This window comes from Salvia splendens, chromosome 2 (genome assembly GCF_004379255.2).
Source record: "Salvia splendens isolate huo1 chromosome 2, SspV2, whole genome shotgun sequence".
Lineage (NCBI taxonomy): Eukaryota > Viridiplantae > Streptophyta > Magnoliopsida > Lamiales > Lamiaceae > Salvia > Salvia splendens.
The window spans coordinates 7,201,837-7,216,464 of record NC_056033.1 but is presented as its reverse complement, the minus strand read 5'-3'; the positions used below and the strand labels follow the sequence as shown (position 1 = coordinate 7,216,464).

At 37.7% G+C, this 14,628-nt stretch overlaps 3 protein-coding genes across 6 annotated transcripts; all 3 read left to right on the top strand.

Moving 5' to 3' along the window:
- Nucleotides 1–1,508: 1,508 nt before the first annotated feature.
- On the top strand, nucleotides 1,509–5,946 carry LOC121786244 (small glutamine-rich tetratricopeptide repeat-containing protein-like). Of its 2 annotated transcripts, XM_042184841.1 has the most exons (10): nucleotides 1,509–1,643; nucleotides 1,751–1,980; nucleotides 2,452–2,485; nucleotides 3,002–3,132; nucleotides 3,518–3,584; nucleotides 4,155–4,254; nucleotides 4,400–4,563; nucleotides 4,899–4,945; nucleotides 5,042–5,092; nucleotides 5,291–5,946. In XM_042184841.1, the coding sequence occupies exons 1-10, from the start codon at nucleotides 1,571–1,573 to the stop codon at nucleotides 5,651–5,653; spliced, it is 1,260 nt and encodes a 419-aa protein (XP_042040775.1). In that variant the 5' UTR covers nucleotides 1,509–1,570; the 3' UTR covers nucleotides 5,654–5,946. The 2 variants fall into 2 exon arrangements, with proteins under 2 accessions (XP_042040775.1, XP_042040785.1); XM_042184851.1 differs by lacking the exon at nucleotides 1,509–1,643 and having other exon boundaries at nucleotides 1,778–1,980; nucleotides 4,405–4,563.
- A 1,172-nt stretch (nucleotides 5,947–7,118) lies between these two features.
- Nucleotides 7,119–12,281, top strand: LOC121786205 (long chain acyl-CoA synthetase 9, chloroplastic-like). Of its 3 annotated transcripts, XM_042184808.1 has the most exons (13): nucleotides 7,119–7,391; nucleotides 7,618–7,656; nucleotides 8,287–8,753; nucleotides 8,940–9,020; nucleotides 9,217–9,495; nucleotides 9,683–9,814; nucleotides 9,941–10,114; nucleotides 10,221–10,450; nucleotides 10,612–10,729; nucleotides 10,908–11,039; nucleotides 11,111–11,245; nucleotides 11,410–11,616; nucleotides 11,916–12,281. In XM_042184808.1, the coding sequence occupies exons 3-13, from the start codon at nucleotides 8,310–8,312 to the stop codon at nucleotides 12,081–12,083; spliced, it is 2,100 nt and encodes a 699-aa protein (XP_042040742.1). In that variant the 5' UTR covers nucleotides 7,119–7,391; nucleotides 7,618–7,656; nucleotides 8,287–8,309; the 3' UTR covers nucleotides 12,084–12,281. The 3 variants fall into 3 exon arrangements, with proteins under 3 accessions (XP_042040742.1, XP_042040734.1, XP_042040726.1); XM_042184800.1 differs by lacking the exon at nucleotides 7,618–7,656 and having other exon boundaries at nucleotides 8,295–8,753; XM_042184792.1 differs by lacking the exon at nucleotides 7,618–7,656.
- Nucleotides 12,282–12,966: 685 nt separating this feature from the next.
- LOC121786236 lies at nucleotides 12,967–14,434 on the top strand. The gene is made up of 2 exons (XM_042184831.1): nucleotides 12,967–13,372; nucleotides 13,731–14,434. The coding sequence occupies exons 1-2, from the start codon at nucleotides 13,198–13,200 to the stop codon at nucleotides 13,982–13,984; spliced, it is 429 nt and encodes a 142-aa protein (XP_042040765.1). The 5' UTR covers nucleotides 12,967–13,197; the 3' UTR covers nucleotides 13,985–14,434.
- The last annotated feature ends 194 nt before the right edge of the window (nucleotides 14,435–14,628 follow it).

Genomic DNA, 14,628 nt, shown 5'->3' with positions numbered 1-14,628 from the left:
AGCAGATCCTGACAATCTTCGGGGGTAGGCTTTCGGAGATACTGATCACCGAATACTTCAATCACGCCCTGACAGAAATACTTCATACATTCGAGGGCAGTCGTCTCACCGATGTGGAAGTATTCTTCCCACATGTCTACCGAAGTGCCGTAGGCCAACTGCCTGATTGCCGCAGTGCACTTTTGAATAGGGGTGTGGCCGGGTTTGCCAGCCGCATCTTGCCTGAAGCGGAAATACAGATATCGCTGCTCCAAACCGTTAACAATACTCATAAACAAGTCCCGCCTCTTCCTAAAACGACGCCTGAAATGGTTGGCGTTAAAACGCGGCTCCTCTGCGAAGCAAACTGTGAACAGGCGCTGATGTGCAGCTACATGATCACGATCAACCACTTGTCGACGGCGGACAACTGGTCGTGGGCGAGGTACCGGCGGCTGCATATAACTCTGCATCCATCGATCAACCTCACGACTCGTATAGGCATCTAGCTCTTCGTTCAGCATACGCTCGTACTCATCAGCATCCCCATCACTACCACCACCATTACCACCGGCATTACTCATTTCTTAAATTGATCTTGTACAGAAAGAAAGATAGAGAGAGTACTCGTTAAAACAAGTGGTGCGAATGAAAATGACGTCCAAAGCGCGTATATATAGTGTTTTCGAAAAAAAATTAAAAATTAAATTCTGACGCCGGTCTGACGCCGATCCGGGGCGTCACCACACGAATCGGCATGGGTACGCCGAAATTGACGCCGATTTCGCCGACGCCGGTCACAATGGTTTGGCGTCAGAACCGGCGTCGGCGAAAAATCGGCGTCGCGGTTTTGACACCTCCATTGCTGATGCTCTAACCAATCGACAGTGGAAGACTTCAATCATATGGCTACTCACAATTTGTTGCATATTCATTCAGCTAGTGTCCGCATGGAGTGTCTAGTTCAAATATCTAAACAAAATACTCGGATAAAGAGACGGGGAGGGGGTGGAGCTTGGTGGCCCACTTGGGGCTGTCTTCGTCTGCGGCTAGCTTTCGCCGCCTTCGTTCCAGGTGGACGACATCGTGAATCGGTTTCGGAACCACTTGCACCGGTATTGTTGGGGAATTTTTTCGATTAAAAAAAATTTCAACGGTGAAAAACTACGCTCACTCACCGGGGGGCACGCCCACTCCACAACCCGCCACGTGTCACGGGCGCGTCGACTCCATAGACCGAGCCGTGGTCTCTGCGTCGAGTCGTCTCACCCTACCAAGCACAATTGCAGATGCTCTAACTAATGTTCCACGTCATTAATTAAATGATTACCCGTCTTCCTTGTCATTTTAATAAGCCGGAATCTATACTGAGTAGAAAATTGACATCCCGGACAAAGTTCATAATATTATTTGTCAAATTTGAAGTTCATGGAAAAAATTGTGTGATATTAGACTGCTAAACCTAAATTAAAACACTGAACTTTTTATAATCGTATTAATATTAATTATTTTCCTAGCGTGTAAATAATTCATAAACAAGCCTTTTTAAAAAGTAAAAACAATCTTGCGCGAAGGTTTGCACCGTCTACCAATGGCGAATCTGAAAACCGATTCCCCTCTCTCCACCCGCATCGCCCGTTCCTTCCTCCACTTCCTCAACTCCGGTAATCTCTCTCCAACGCCGCTAACACGTGCTTGCGTTTCAGTTCTCGATCAATAATTGTGTTGAGCTGAACAAGGTTTTATAAAATTATTTGTTGAATATACACAGTTGAGCTGTCGGAAGGAGCTGACGCTGAAGTGCTTCAAGTTGCAAAGGAATGCTTGGCGGAGGTTTTTAAGATTGATCAGTCTTCAATCGGTAGTCAGTCAAATTGTGATTCGTTAGTCGACATTTTCAGCTCTAGAGAAGAATCTGGTAGGCGTATCGGTAATAATGGTGTTTCTGATTCCGACCCGCCGACTTCTTCTAGTGGGAAGGATGCTGGAGTACAATCATCGGTCCTCTTCTTACTTTGTTGCTTGTGATATTTGGATTGTGATTGTTCGTGTTTAGGTTTTGACTGAATTTCAACTGTAAATTTTATCTATTTCAACTAGTTGCCTTATTTGATAAGGTTAAAAATTGGATAGGTTTGATGGGAAGTCAATTTGGTTAGTGTCCTAAATCCATTGTACTGATCTAGATATACTGATCTAGATAATCAAAACACAACCTGTTGGAAAGTAGAAATCTATGTGTTTGCCTTTTTTTGGGCAAAGCCTCTCTTAAGTTTGGCAATCAGCAGAGACTTGATATTTCCTTGATGTTCTCGTTGCTCAACAATTATCTTCAAGTATTAGTTTTACGTTGTTAATTATCCTGGTTGGTGGGGCCGTTGGAGCAGGAGTTGGGTAATAGGTATTTTCATTTGATCTTCTTGCGCCATTTTATGTAATGGCTGGCTCTAATTCTATGATGTTATATTTCAGGATACGGACAGAACAAGGGAGCCACATTCACTTGGTAGGCTGCAACACTTTTTCTTTCCTACATAGATTGATTATATGGTTTTTATGGATGTAAGAATTCGTATGAGTAATATAGGAAATACCCCTTATTGGGGGAGTGTGATAAAGATTTTATCTCCTTATCCACCGTTCCGTTTGTACTGGAACTCATACATTAGGGGTGTAATTAATTTTCAGTCCTATTGGGAACCAGTTGCTTCTGATGAAATGAGACCTGTGGGCTGTGGCATAAGTGTCACACTACGTGTATATTTCAGCATTCTGAATATTAGTTATGCTGCTTTAGCCTTTAGGCTTGACTAAGTCGATTCGATGAAGGTGTGGAGACAAGGATAGAATACTAGATATATCTTTATGTTTGGCATCTATGCAAGGAGGTTTTTTTTGCCTAGTTGTCCTTAAGTTGGTTGGTGCGTGAGAATGGAAATAGCAGGGATCAGTTGTATATTTTACCTTATAAGTTAAGAATGATATTTCCGATAAAGGATAACACTCTATTTTAAATTAACAGGAGAAGATGAACTTTTTGGTCAGTTTTTTGGCGCTCTTGAAAACATCCACTATTTCAGAAGAATGCCTGATGGGAATGATGATCAGATCGAGCTTGATAGAGCAGCACACCTATTTCATAATGCTGTGCAGGTATGAGGTGCTTAACTTGATATGGAGACTATTTATAGTTTTAAATTTGCATCATTTTACATGGCGTGTTGATTCAAAATTAGTGATGTGGGAAGCGTAGATAGCCGATAGCTCCCATTTAATGTTTCACTAGCCTTTTCTTGGCCGAGAGTTTTTTTTTTGTCATGCATGTCAGTGATGTCACTTGACCAAGTTCGTTTGTTTTGTTGATGTCAACTTATCAAGTGGGAATCTTGTTCCACTTAAATCATACTTATATGGTGCATGCACTAGACATTTCTTCACTGTCAAGCCATCTTTTTGACAACCTCGGATGAGTGACCAATATAGTTATATAGGTTTTGGTGATTCATTTGATAGTATATTAGTTTCTTGGTGTTAGCAGGAAATGCAGACAACAGGGTGTCAAACTTTTGATCAGAAAATGCTGGCAGAGACCTTCAAAACACAAGGTACCTACACTTGATATTCTTCAAGCAAAAGGCTTTGATACACAATCGTCAACAATGTAAAATGAAACGAATATGCCATAGTCCTATGTTTCTTACCTACAGTACATGATTCAGCAATAATGTCATTGTAAAGAAAACACATGTTGATCAAAGTAAGGATACATTTGTGAGAACTCTGGAAAAAGTTGAATTGGCAATCAAATATTTCGGAATTCCATTGGGTAGGAACCCCTTGTCCCCCTTTAGTGTACTCCTCAAGTGTTAGTAGTTAGTACATACAAACTATGACTTAGATGCTCTAGCAACTGTTAAGTTACTAGATGTTCCACTTTAACATACGTAATGGTGTTCTAAAATTGATTAGGGAAAATATGAAAATCTTTATCAATGACAACATTTGGAAACAACTATTGTATTTCAGGAAATTTAAGTGTTCTTTGGTAATCATAAAAAAAGTTTTTTTTTATGTTTCCAGAGATTTTAGTGTTATCTTTGGTTGGGATGTTATCACCTTGAGGGTTACTCATCTTTTTTTGATAAATATTGTTGTTCCGCACCTTCTTATGTTAGGTAACAAGGCCATGCAGTCTAAACTCTACACAGAAGCAATTGAACTTTATACTTTTGCTATTGCTTTATGTGAAGGCAATGCTGTTTACTACTGCAACAGGTCAGTATCATATTTATGTAGATTAAAAGTTATCTATTCTATGTCTTCAGCCTTCATACCATTAAATGACATCCTAATTTTGTCAATATGTCACATGTATTGTTGGGTTTTTTCAAGTCCTTAGTGCTCACCTAATATTTTTCAGGGCAGCTGCATATACCCAGGTTCAGCGATATGATGAAGCAGTTCGAGATTGTTTGAAATCCATAGAGGTCAATCCAAATTATAGCAAGGCTTATAGTCGCCTAGGATTTGCTTACTATGCTCAAGGGAAGTACAGGGATGCTATTGATAAAGGATTTTCAAAAGGTCGGCGGTTTTAATTGAAGAAAACTTTTCCTTTCAAGTTGAATAAATAAAATTAACTGTGATTTTAATCAGATCAGTTACATCTCAGTTGCTCTAGACTCTTCTGTCAGTTTCAATGGGAGACATACTTTTCATACATTTAGATGGAATAGTATGGAACTAACTCTTACAAAACCTTTGATATTGTTTCAGACATCAAATGATGTTATGACTTATGTACCTGTCGTTATGTAATGATTCTGTGAATATGTTAGTTGAGATCATATAAGTTGACCTTGTGAAGATACATGGCATGCAAAAGTGAAATCTTATAGAATTATTGTCTTGTTGGGCAGCCTTGCAGCTGGAACCTAATAACGATTCAGTGAAAGAAAATATCCGGGTTAGTTGACATATGCTATTGATATTGTAGGACTTATCAGTGGTTAAATATGGTTATAATGTTATACTCTATCATTCTTATTTTCTTACTCTTAAGGTTGCCGAAATGAAGCTGAAAGACGAGCAACACAGGGCAGGATCTGGTCAGGTAGTCCTTTATACTAGCGAAGCGAGATATAATATTTCATATTTGCGACTTTTGTCTGATATTTCTGAAAGATGGTTCTTACAAAGCAAAACTTTGTTAGAATATAACATCAAACAACATATTGACAGTTTCAATAAATTTTTTTAATATGAGCATTAGTTCCAAACTTCATTTATAGCTTCTGTCTCCCTTTCACAGAGTTCTACCTCCACGAGTCATGGACAGTCGAGCCAGCAACATGAAGGTCGACCAAGAAGTAGTTCCGCATCAGCACCTCCGTTTTCCATGCCTTTCAACATGAACGGTTTCCCCCCTGATATCACTAGCATGGTGATGAATATGACTGGCAACATGTTCCAAGATGGACCTGAGGGAGCGAGTCAAGCTGGTCCACACAACGAGCCAGGAGTCAGAGTTGATGGCAATGTGAATTTCAACGTCAATGAGCTGCCCGAGGAAATATCTGGTGCTTTCAGGTCTATGATGGGGATGTTCTCTGGAGCATCACCCAATGGGAATCAACAAGATAACAACAACAATGGAAGACCAGCCTCGAGCTGAGACAACGATTTACTGCTCGAACAAACGCTTGTACAGTCCTCAAACTCGATCTCTACTTTTGACTTATTTTGAGAACCCTACTGCAGCTCTACTCAATAGATTTGCGCAGGAGCAGAATCTTGGTTGCTGGATGTATAATGCAAATTCAGGTAAATTTGAAATTTTGAATTATCTGATTATACAGGCAAATGTTTTCAGTTTGTTCGAGGGAAATGTATTAATTAACAATCGAATTATAAATCCAACAATAATTGAATTAAGTTGTGGCTCTGACAAGCCCTCACTTCTACACAGTCTCTATTTGTTGATTATACTTAAATTAAGTTGTAAAAACATAATAATAGAGCTTTATTTTAATTTTCTCAAACCTTTAAATGTGTTTCATCTTGTCCCTCTTTGTTGATTGTAAATTAAGTTGCAAATAACATTATATAATAGAGCTTTATTTTAATTTTCTTAAACCTTCAATTGTGTTTTCATCATGTCATTTATGAAACTAACTTTTCTCGAAAAAAGAGATTGTTTTCTAAATGCCGTTTCAGGGTTGTAATGGGCGAAATCTTACTATTTTGGTTTATTTTGTAAACAAATACATTGTTTGAAAATTTTGGTCAAATTTTTCACACGTTTAAAAATAAGGTGGAAAATCATCTTGAATTTGATCACAATTATCCCACTAGCAGAAAGCACCTTATATAATTTCACCAAAATTTTTGGCCGTAAGATACTTACAAAAACATTTAAATTTCAAGGTTTATTCTACTAATCTTGACAATTTCAAGAATATGCCCTTGCAAAAGTACTACGAGAATTGACTAAGTTACAAAATTTGGCTTTTAGTTTTAGCTATTCGTTGTTCTATACTTGATTTATAGTAGTACCTTTTTGTACAAAGTTCCAGTCAACTGTTTTTTGTCCATGCTTTTACTCCATAAATCCAAGAATGAGCTGTTCACGGCTGACCCACGGAAACTAAATTTATAAAACATTATAACTAACAATAATTATATCCTAATAGTATAAAGAAACTAGTATAATTTTTATAATGTATTTATAACCACATGTTACAAGTAACGCGTGTATCAAATTATGTTTTCAGTATATACAACCTTCTAGATTTCTCAACTTTTACTTCAAATATGTGTAATTACCTCAAATAGTATCTACATCTAAATTAAAACATCCGAAAATAAAATAATACTACAAATAAAAAACAAACTTGATATCATCATCAATAAATGTCTCAGCAATTACACTTCATAACCATACTATTTTTACACATGTCAATTCATTTCTAAATCAATGAAATGACTCCAAATATATCAAAAGAGTCAGAGCCTAAACTTTCTAACTTGAACAAAAAGTCAAAAACTACCGAACTTGAATTGAGTATATAGTACTATTTTTTGAGGCATATATCAATCAACTTTGGAAAATGAAACATGTCATTTTGAGGCATTTATCAATCAACTTAGGTAAATATAATTAGTCCAGATTAGTAGTCATTCAATTTTGTTCAGTCCATAAAATGGCATCCACAAAAATCCAGCTGATTTCAGTAAAAATCCAGCCAAGAAAAAAAACTACTGAAATTTCAATGCGTGTGGTCTAAATAAAACCTCGCAAAGCCAATAGCAATAAGAAGAATCCACGCTAACATGCACCACCGCCACTCTCACTCCTCTTGACACTCACATCCTCTCTATTCATTGTTCTTTCCGCCAACCCAGTTTAGAAGGTGAGGATGTTTCTTTATCTCTCTTGTTTCATCCAATTCAGATTGATTTCGCTTAATGGGGATTATTTGTTGCTCGAATTTGTATGAATTGTATTGCATTTTGTAAAAAGTTATGATCTTGATTGCTGAAGTTTGTGTTTTTCGAATACTTATTATGCCTTGTTTTTCAGTTTCTTGATATGGGATTGTTTCCTTTTGTTTTGTTTCATCCTCCCGGGAGGGTTAGGGGAGCTAATGGAGTTTTCGAAATTTGTATCCTTCAATGGTGAGAGAATGCTCGAGCAATTTGGATATGGAAGCGTGTTTGTTTGACTTTTTGGGGATGTATACTTCACTGGTTTTGGATTTTTTTTAATGTGTGTTTGATCTGGCCTTTTTGTATTGGATGGTTTTAGGTAGTGGCTCTACTTGTGGAAGAATGGGGTTTTTTTTCATAAATGCTGAGGGCCTATTGATCTCAAGTGAAAACGACCTTGCAGATGAGATGATGTTATGCTGAATATTACTATTATCTGTGAAAATTAGGCTACTTGCTCAGGCTAGTAAGAATTGCTTTATGTGAGAGTTTCTTCATTGGACGTTTTTATTTGGTCACCCAATCTATTCAGGGGGCGTTTACTTTTTGAGGATTAGCATCTACTGATAAAAATAGCATAGTTTAATCCACTGTTTACTAAGATGGATTGAAAGGGAAGGATTGAAGAAATCCTAGTAATGAGGATAAAAATACTCAATCATGAAAAGTAAACGTTCCTCGAGCATTTGAAATAGTCAGCTGTTGGTGCATTTTTACTTGTTAGATAGGCCTCCTGTCATTCTGTGATAATCCATCATAAAACGTTTTCTTGACAAAGTCTTGTTTGGCTTTAAAGGTTTCTGATTCTGTTTCCTTTAGGCTTTCAGGCAGCATTTTGAAGAATGGGTCCTTATTATGTTGGTGCCATCATTCCAATTCTGCTAACGCTCCTGGTACGTAGCACGAAAAAGGAGAAGAAAAGGGGTCTGCCTGCGGATGTTGGTGGAGAGAATGGTTATGCAATCAGAAACTACCGGTTCACTTCACCCATCGAATCAGCCTGGGATGGGATTACGACCCTTGCTGAGCTTTTTGAGCAGTCATGCCAAAAATATTCTAACAGGAGATTGCTAGGGACACGGAAATTAATTGCAAGATCAGTCGAGATATCTGGTGGGAAGTCTTTTGAGAAGCTCCATTTGGGTGAATATGAGTGGATAAGTTATGGGCAAGCTTTTGAATCCGTATGCCATTTCTCCTCTGGTTTAGTGCAACTTGGACATCAAAGGGGAGAACGCGCGGCAATCTTTGCTGATACACGTGAAGAATGGTTCATTGCGCTGCAGGTATGTTGTGTCATGTTTTTGAGTTTGAACCCTTGTATCAAGTGAAGACATGAATGTCAACTAGTATTACCGTTACTACTTCTATATTTATGTATTTGCTGGCTTGTGTATACTTTAAACTTGACATAACTGATCACAATATAATTCGAAACTACTAATTTATAACTTGTATTTTTCTTCGATCAGGCTTGTTTCAGGCGCAATATAACAGTTGTGACCATCTATGCATCTCTAGGAGAAGAGGCACTGTGTCACTCATTTAATGAGGTCTCTCTCTCTCTCTCTCTCTCTCTTACACACACACACACATGTGCACGGGCAAGCGCACCCCACTCCTTTTCCATAATGTTTGTACTAGCTAAATTGCTGAATACATTCAGCTTTAGTCTGTTCACTTTCTTCGTTAATTTCCTTTATGGTGAGTCGGTGACATGACACTTACATTTTGCATTGTGTTCTTTAGACAGAAGTCACAACTGTGATCTGCGGACACAAGGAACTGAAGAAAATAGCAAACGTTAGTGGACAACTTGACACCGTCAAGCGTATTATATGCATGGATGATGAATTCCAGTCAGATGCTTCACTGGTTAGTCTGGTGTCTGGAAGCAGCGGGTGGACTGTCACTTCATTCTTGGATGTAGAGAAGCTGGGCCGCGAAAGTCCAGTTGATCCAGAGTTACCTCTTTCAGCTGATATTGCTGTGATAATGTACACGAGTGGTAGTACTGGTATGCCCAAGGTTAGTACGTGTGTACGACTTTTGCTATTTGAGCAACACAATAAGTTTGACGTATGTTATTGGTTCAGAGCTATCGTAATTGCACCCCCTCCTGTGATATGTTTCCATGAGCTTCACCCGTGAGTCATGCTGATATATAACTGACACTTTTTTTTTCCTTTCACCCCTTTCTTTTCTGTGCAAATAGGGTGTGATGATGACACATGGTAACATTTTAGCTACATTATCTGCTGTGATGACTATTGTTCCTGGACTAGGACAAGATGATGTTTATCTAGCATACCTGCCACTGGCCCATATTCTGGAACTAGCAGCTGAGGTATGGCCTTCTCTGAAGTTCTCGACTAATTCTTGAAAGTCAAATTGCCCACCTTTAACTTTTACCTCATAAATGCTTGTCTGTTGCTTGATGAATTTTTTTTTCCATCATACCATTTTGCTGTAGAATATTATGCCTGCCATTGGAAGTTCTATAGGATATGGGTCTCCTTTAACTCTCACCGATACTTCAAACAAGATAAAGAAAGCTACAAAAGGGGATGCGTCGGTGCTAATGCCAACACTTCTGGCAGCAGTACCTGCCATTCTTGATCGTGTTAGAGATGGAGTGCGTAAAAAGGTATGCAATATTTCATACAAACTGGCAATTAAGTGCTTTCATTTTTGTTTCTAATGAGTTTTGTGAGTAAATTTATGTGCGCTAAAACCCACTGGTAAAACTTCAGATAGATGCTACTGGTGGACTCCCAAAGACACTATTCGATTTGGCATATTCTCGCCGATTGTCTGCAATAAATGGAAGTTGGTTTGGGGCTTGGGGATTGGAGAGGTTTCTATGGGACCTCCTGGTGTTCAGAAAAGTTCGAGCTATTTTGGGTGGTCGTATTCGCTTCATACTATCTGGAGGAGCTCCTCTTTCTGCTGACACACAAAGATTTATTAATATTTGTCTTGGGTTAGTATTTCTATAAGCTTGCAAATAAAATATTTTATTTATTAGCCGTCAGAAATGAATTACTGTTTTTAATCCTTCATTTGGACTATGAGAGTTTGTCTTCCTTTTTCGATGATCTGATGTAGTAATTCACTCTACTTCGAATTGTTTGTTATCTTTAGTGCTCCAATTGGTCAAGGGTACGGTCTTACTGAGACCTGTGCTGGTGGGACTTTTAGTGAATACGACGATCCATCTGTTGGTCGTGTTGGTGCTCCTCTGCCTTGCTCAGTTGTTAAGGTAACTGCATCTAGTCTTAATCCACTTTGATGATACCAGCACGAAACGAGACTCCTCATCCTTGTGTGAAGACTAATACAATAAGGATAAAAATACTTAGCATTTACTTTTTTTAAAAAAATTTCTTTTACTATATTATTTCTATCTTTTCAACGATATTCTCTGAACAATTTTTCAGTTGATTGATTGGCCTGAAGGCGGATATTTAATTAGCGACACTCCAAAGCCACGTGGTGAGATTGTCATCGGTGGACCTAATGTTACTCTTGGATACTTCAAGAATGATGAGAAAACAACGGAAGTTTACAAGGTAATTTATTTGTGGTTGAACCTTTCATCTGTGCCAATAGAAGCCTCTGATTGTTCGTCTGATGCCTAAAGGTGGATGAGAGAGGAACAAGATGGTTCTACACTGGTGACATAGGGCAGTTCCATGCCGATGGTTGCCTCGAGATAATTGATCGTAAGAAGGACATCGTTAAACTTCAACATGGAGAATACGTATCCCTGGGGAAGGTACTGTACAAACTAAACGTTCGAAAGGGTTAATTGCCAGAAATAACGCAATGTCTGCCCATAATTTGCAACTTCCACATGATTTTTTTAAATGTTGTGTTATTCCGCCCAATTGACTATGCGATCCCTTTTCGGGGCAGACAACTGACGACTTTGGTACATAGGTTGAGACTGCTCTGATTGTCAGCCAGTATGTGGAAAACATCATGGTGCATGCTGATTCTTTATACAGTTACTGTGTGGCTTTGGTGGTGGCTTCACAGCACACATTGGAAGATTGGGCTTCGAAACGAGGAATTCAATATTCCGATTTAGCTGACTTGTGTCAAAAGGAAGAGACTCTCAAGGAAATCTCCAACTCATTCCTCAAGGTACTCCCCCTTTTCTTGTGTCGAACGAATCCTCTATTTCCCATCGAGTCTATCAAGTGGGCGTCACTTTAGGTGATACATTAGACTGGCGGTATATATGATATGGTCGAGTATTTGAAGGACAAGATGATCAAACAACGTCAAAATTGTTATATCCACCACCTCCCTATGTGACACCATTTCCCGAGTCAATGTAGACAAAACATATGTTCGAATATTTGAATGACAAAATCGTTCTATCCAGGAGTAAGCACCCCTAAGTGAAACAGGTCCATATAAATGGGTGTGAATGAATGCAGGAAGCAAAGGCAGCAAAATTGGAGAAGTTTGAGGTTCCTGCAAAGATCAAAGTACTGTCTGAAGCTTGGACGCCGGAATCGGGCCTCGTCACTGCTGCTCTGAAGCTCAAGAGAGAGGTGATTAGGAAAACCTTCTCTGAGGATCTTTCCAAGCTATACTCTTCATGAACCAGTTTTCAGAAATACCCTTTTTTGTAGATTTCACAGATATCTTGCAGAGGCGTTTATCCTTTTATTTTCTGTTGCTTCATTTCTCGGAAGAGAAAAAGACTCACTTTCATGTGTACTAAAATACAATACTGTTTTCTTGGTTTCATGTGAGAACTTAAATATTTCAAGAAAATTATTTAGCTACAGAATTTTTTATACGTGATAAGTTGATAACTGAGTTTTTAATTAAAAAATGGAGATGTAGTTTTAAAATTATTTCTTGTTAATTATCAAATAGTAAGATGCTTCATCACTTCCATAGCTTTTCAATGGGCTTGCTTATCTCATAGTATGATTCAATGGTAAAAATCTCATCTTTCTTTTCTACTAAAGCACAAGATGCTTTTATTCTTCAAAATGATGATAATCAAGATGTTTGATCACTTATACTTTGTCATTTTTAGATATAAACAATAATAATAATAATAATAATAATAATAATATAAAATCCTCCATTTATTTCAACAATTTATCTCTATATTCTGAGATTTCACAGTTATGGAGAATGGGGGTGATGGCCACTTGGAACTTACATATGGACTCATTCCAAACCTTATCTTCTCTTTGTAGCAAGTGGATAATGAACACAAAATTTCTTCAAAAAATCAAAAGAAAATTAACTTAAAGATCAAATCCTTGAACACAAATAAAAAGCCAAAAGCTACTAATTAACCAATAAATAATTAGAGAAGAAAAGTAGTGACATTCAACTTCGGGATGGGATGAGTCAAACTAGTTTGAAAAGGATACTGACCCTATTTAATCACCACCTAATTAAATAGTGTAACATCACTATAAATTTGTAGGACCAATCATTCCTATCAAGTATCAACCCCTCCAACTTACTCCTCATTCAATTGTTTATATATGCAAAATTTCCCATTCACACATACACAACACACACTATATGTATGTCTATATATAGGCATCCCAGACAAATTTCTTGAACTCTTACCTCATCACACACACACACGCTATATAGGCATCCCAGACTAATTCTTGAATATATAGGCATCCCAGACTAATTTCTCGAATTCTTGCCTCATCTCACACACACATACACACAGTGAGAATGAAGGAGTGCTGTTTTCATCCTAGAGAAATGGTGGTTGGAGTTTGTGCCTTGTGCTTGAATGAGAAGCTCTTAGTATTGGCTGCTGCTTCTAAGAAACAAACCAACACTTTCCTACCTAAAATCTTTGCTTCATCCCACATACTTAAACACCACAAATCCCACACCCCACAAGGTCAGCTCCCCTCTCTCTTGCATTGTTTTTACTTTTTAGTGAAATATTTTGGATGGTGAGTTGTTTGGTGTAAATCCCATGCATGCTCCATGAAAGAAGGAATGATCTTTTTCTTGAATTAGTTATGTGTGATCATGAAATATAACCAATTTAATTTCAAATTCTTAATGAGATAGTGAAAATTTAACCCTTAAAACATTTTTGTTTAATTATTTAGATGTTTTCGAATATTATCTTTATAATATTCCAACTTCATTTTAAGTTGAGACCAGCTTTTGTCACAAATATCATTAATTTGGTTGGATATCAATATAATGTTCTTTTTAAACGTAGAATGAACAATGCTTCATGAATTCAGACTCTTTCATATCAATCAAGTTCGAAGCAAATGGTGTAGCCTCATGGGACAAAGGTAAAACCAGTGATGAAAAGACCAAGAGTGTGATCGAGCACACCAGCTCGTTGAGGTGGCGGAGGCGGATTGGCAACCTCCTCCACCTCATCAACCGGAAGAGACCGGCCGAGGGCCACGTCAGCACAAGGCATCTTGAAAGAGAGAAGGTTAAATATGGGTGGATAAGGATTCTGACAAAGAAGAGGGCCAAAGAATAAAGGAGGTTTAATATTCAAGAAAAGGAACCTATCATTTTATGGGTCAAAAATATCATTTTTACTAAAAATGATATTTATATACTATAAAATGATATTTTTTCAGCATGCATAGAATGATACTTTTAATCCATAAAATGATATATTTCGTCCATAGAATAATAGGTTATTAGGTTATCACCATAAATATGGGTTATCATATGATCACATCCCCTCTCTATCTATATATATATAGATGTATTACGTTTAATGTGTGCATTTGTATGTGAAAGTTTGAAGCTTCAAGAAAGTTACAAACTTTGAATTATTAGGTCTTCCAATGGTCAAGGAAGCAAGAGGGCCACAACAATATTATGCTGAATCATGCCCTCTTGTGATTAATCTTCAAGAATTCAGTCAATGCATGATGATGAAACATGTTGATTGTACAAACAAGAAATTATGATTTTTTTATAAATGTCTTAACATATTTTGAAGCAAAACACGGGATAGATGGATGCATGTGCAAAATTGCTTGTATGCCACAATTCTGACAGGACCACAATTTTTGGGCATTATTGATATAGGTGTGTTTCTCTCTGACCAAAATTTATATAGACAGCTTGATTTAGTTGAACCTTTGTTGTTAGAATATATTCTACAGTACC

Excerpts from the sequence above, each read along its gene's own strand:
- LOC121786244 (XM_042184841.1), top strand. The coding sequence starts at position 1,571 with ATGGCGAATCTGAAAACCGATTCCCCTCTCTCCACCCGCATCGCCCGT. Across the intron at positions 3,133-3,517 it reads TATTTCATAATGCTGTGCAG|GAAATGCAGACAACAGGGTG; the intron begins GTATGAGGTGCT and ends TGGTGTTAGCAG. Across the intron at positions 4,564-4,898 it reads TGATAAAGGATTTTCAAAAG|CCTTGCAGCTGGAACCTAAT; the intron begins GTCGGCGGTTTT and ends CTTGTTGGGCAG.
- LOC121786205 (XM_042184800.1), top strand. The coding sequence starts at position 8,310 with ATGGGTCCTTATTATGTTGGTGCCATCATTCCAATTCTGCTAACGCTC. Across the intron at positions 10,730-10,907 it reads TGCCTTGCTCAGTTGTTAAG|TTGATTGATTGGCCTGAAGG; the intron begins GTAACTGCATCT and ends ACAATTTTTCAG. Across the intron at positions 11,040-11,110 it reads AAACAACGGAAGTTTACAAG|GTGGATGAGAGAGGAACAAG; the intron begins GTAATTTATTTG and ends TGATGCCTAAAG.
- LOC121786236 (XM_042184831.1), top strand. The coding sequence starts at position 13,198 with ATGAAGGAGTGCTGTTTTCATCCTAGAGAAATGGTGGTTGGAGTTTGT. Across the intron at positions 13,373-13,730 it reads CAAATCCCACACCCCACAAG|ACTCTTTCATATCAATCAAG; the intron begins GTCAGCTCCCCT and ends TCATGAATTCAG.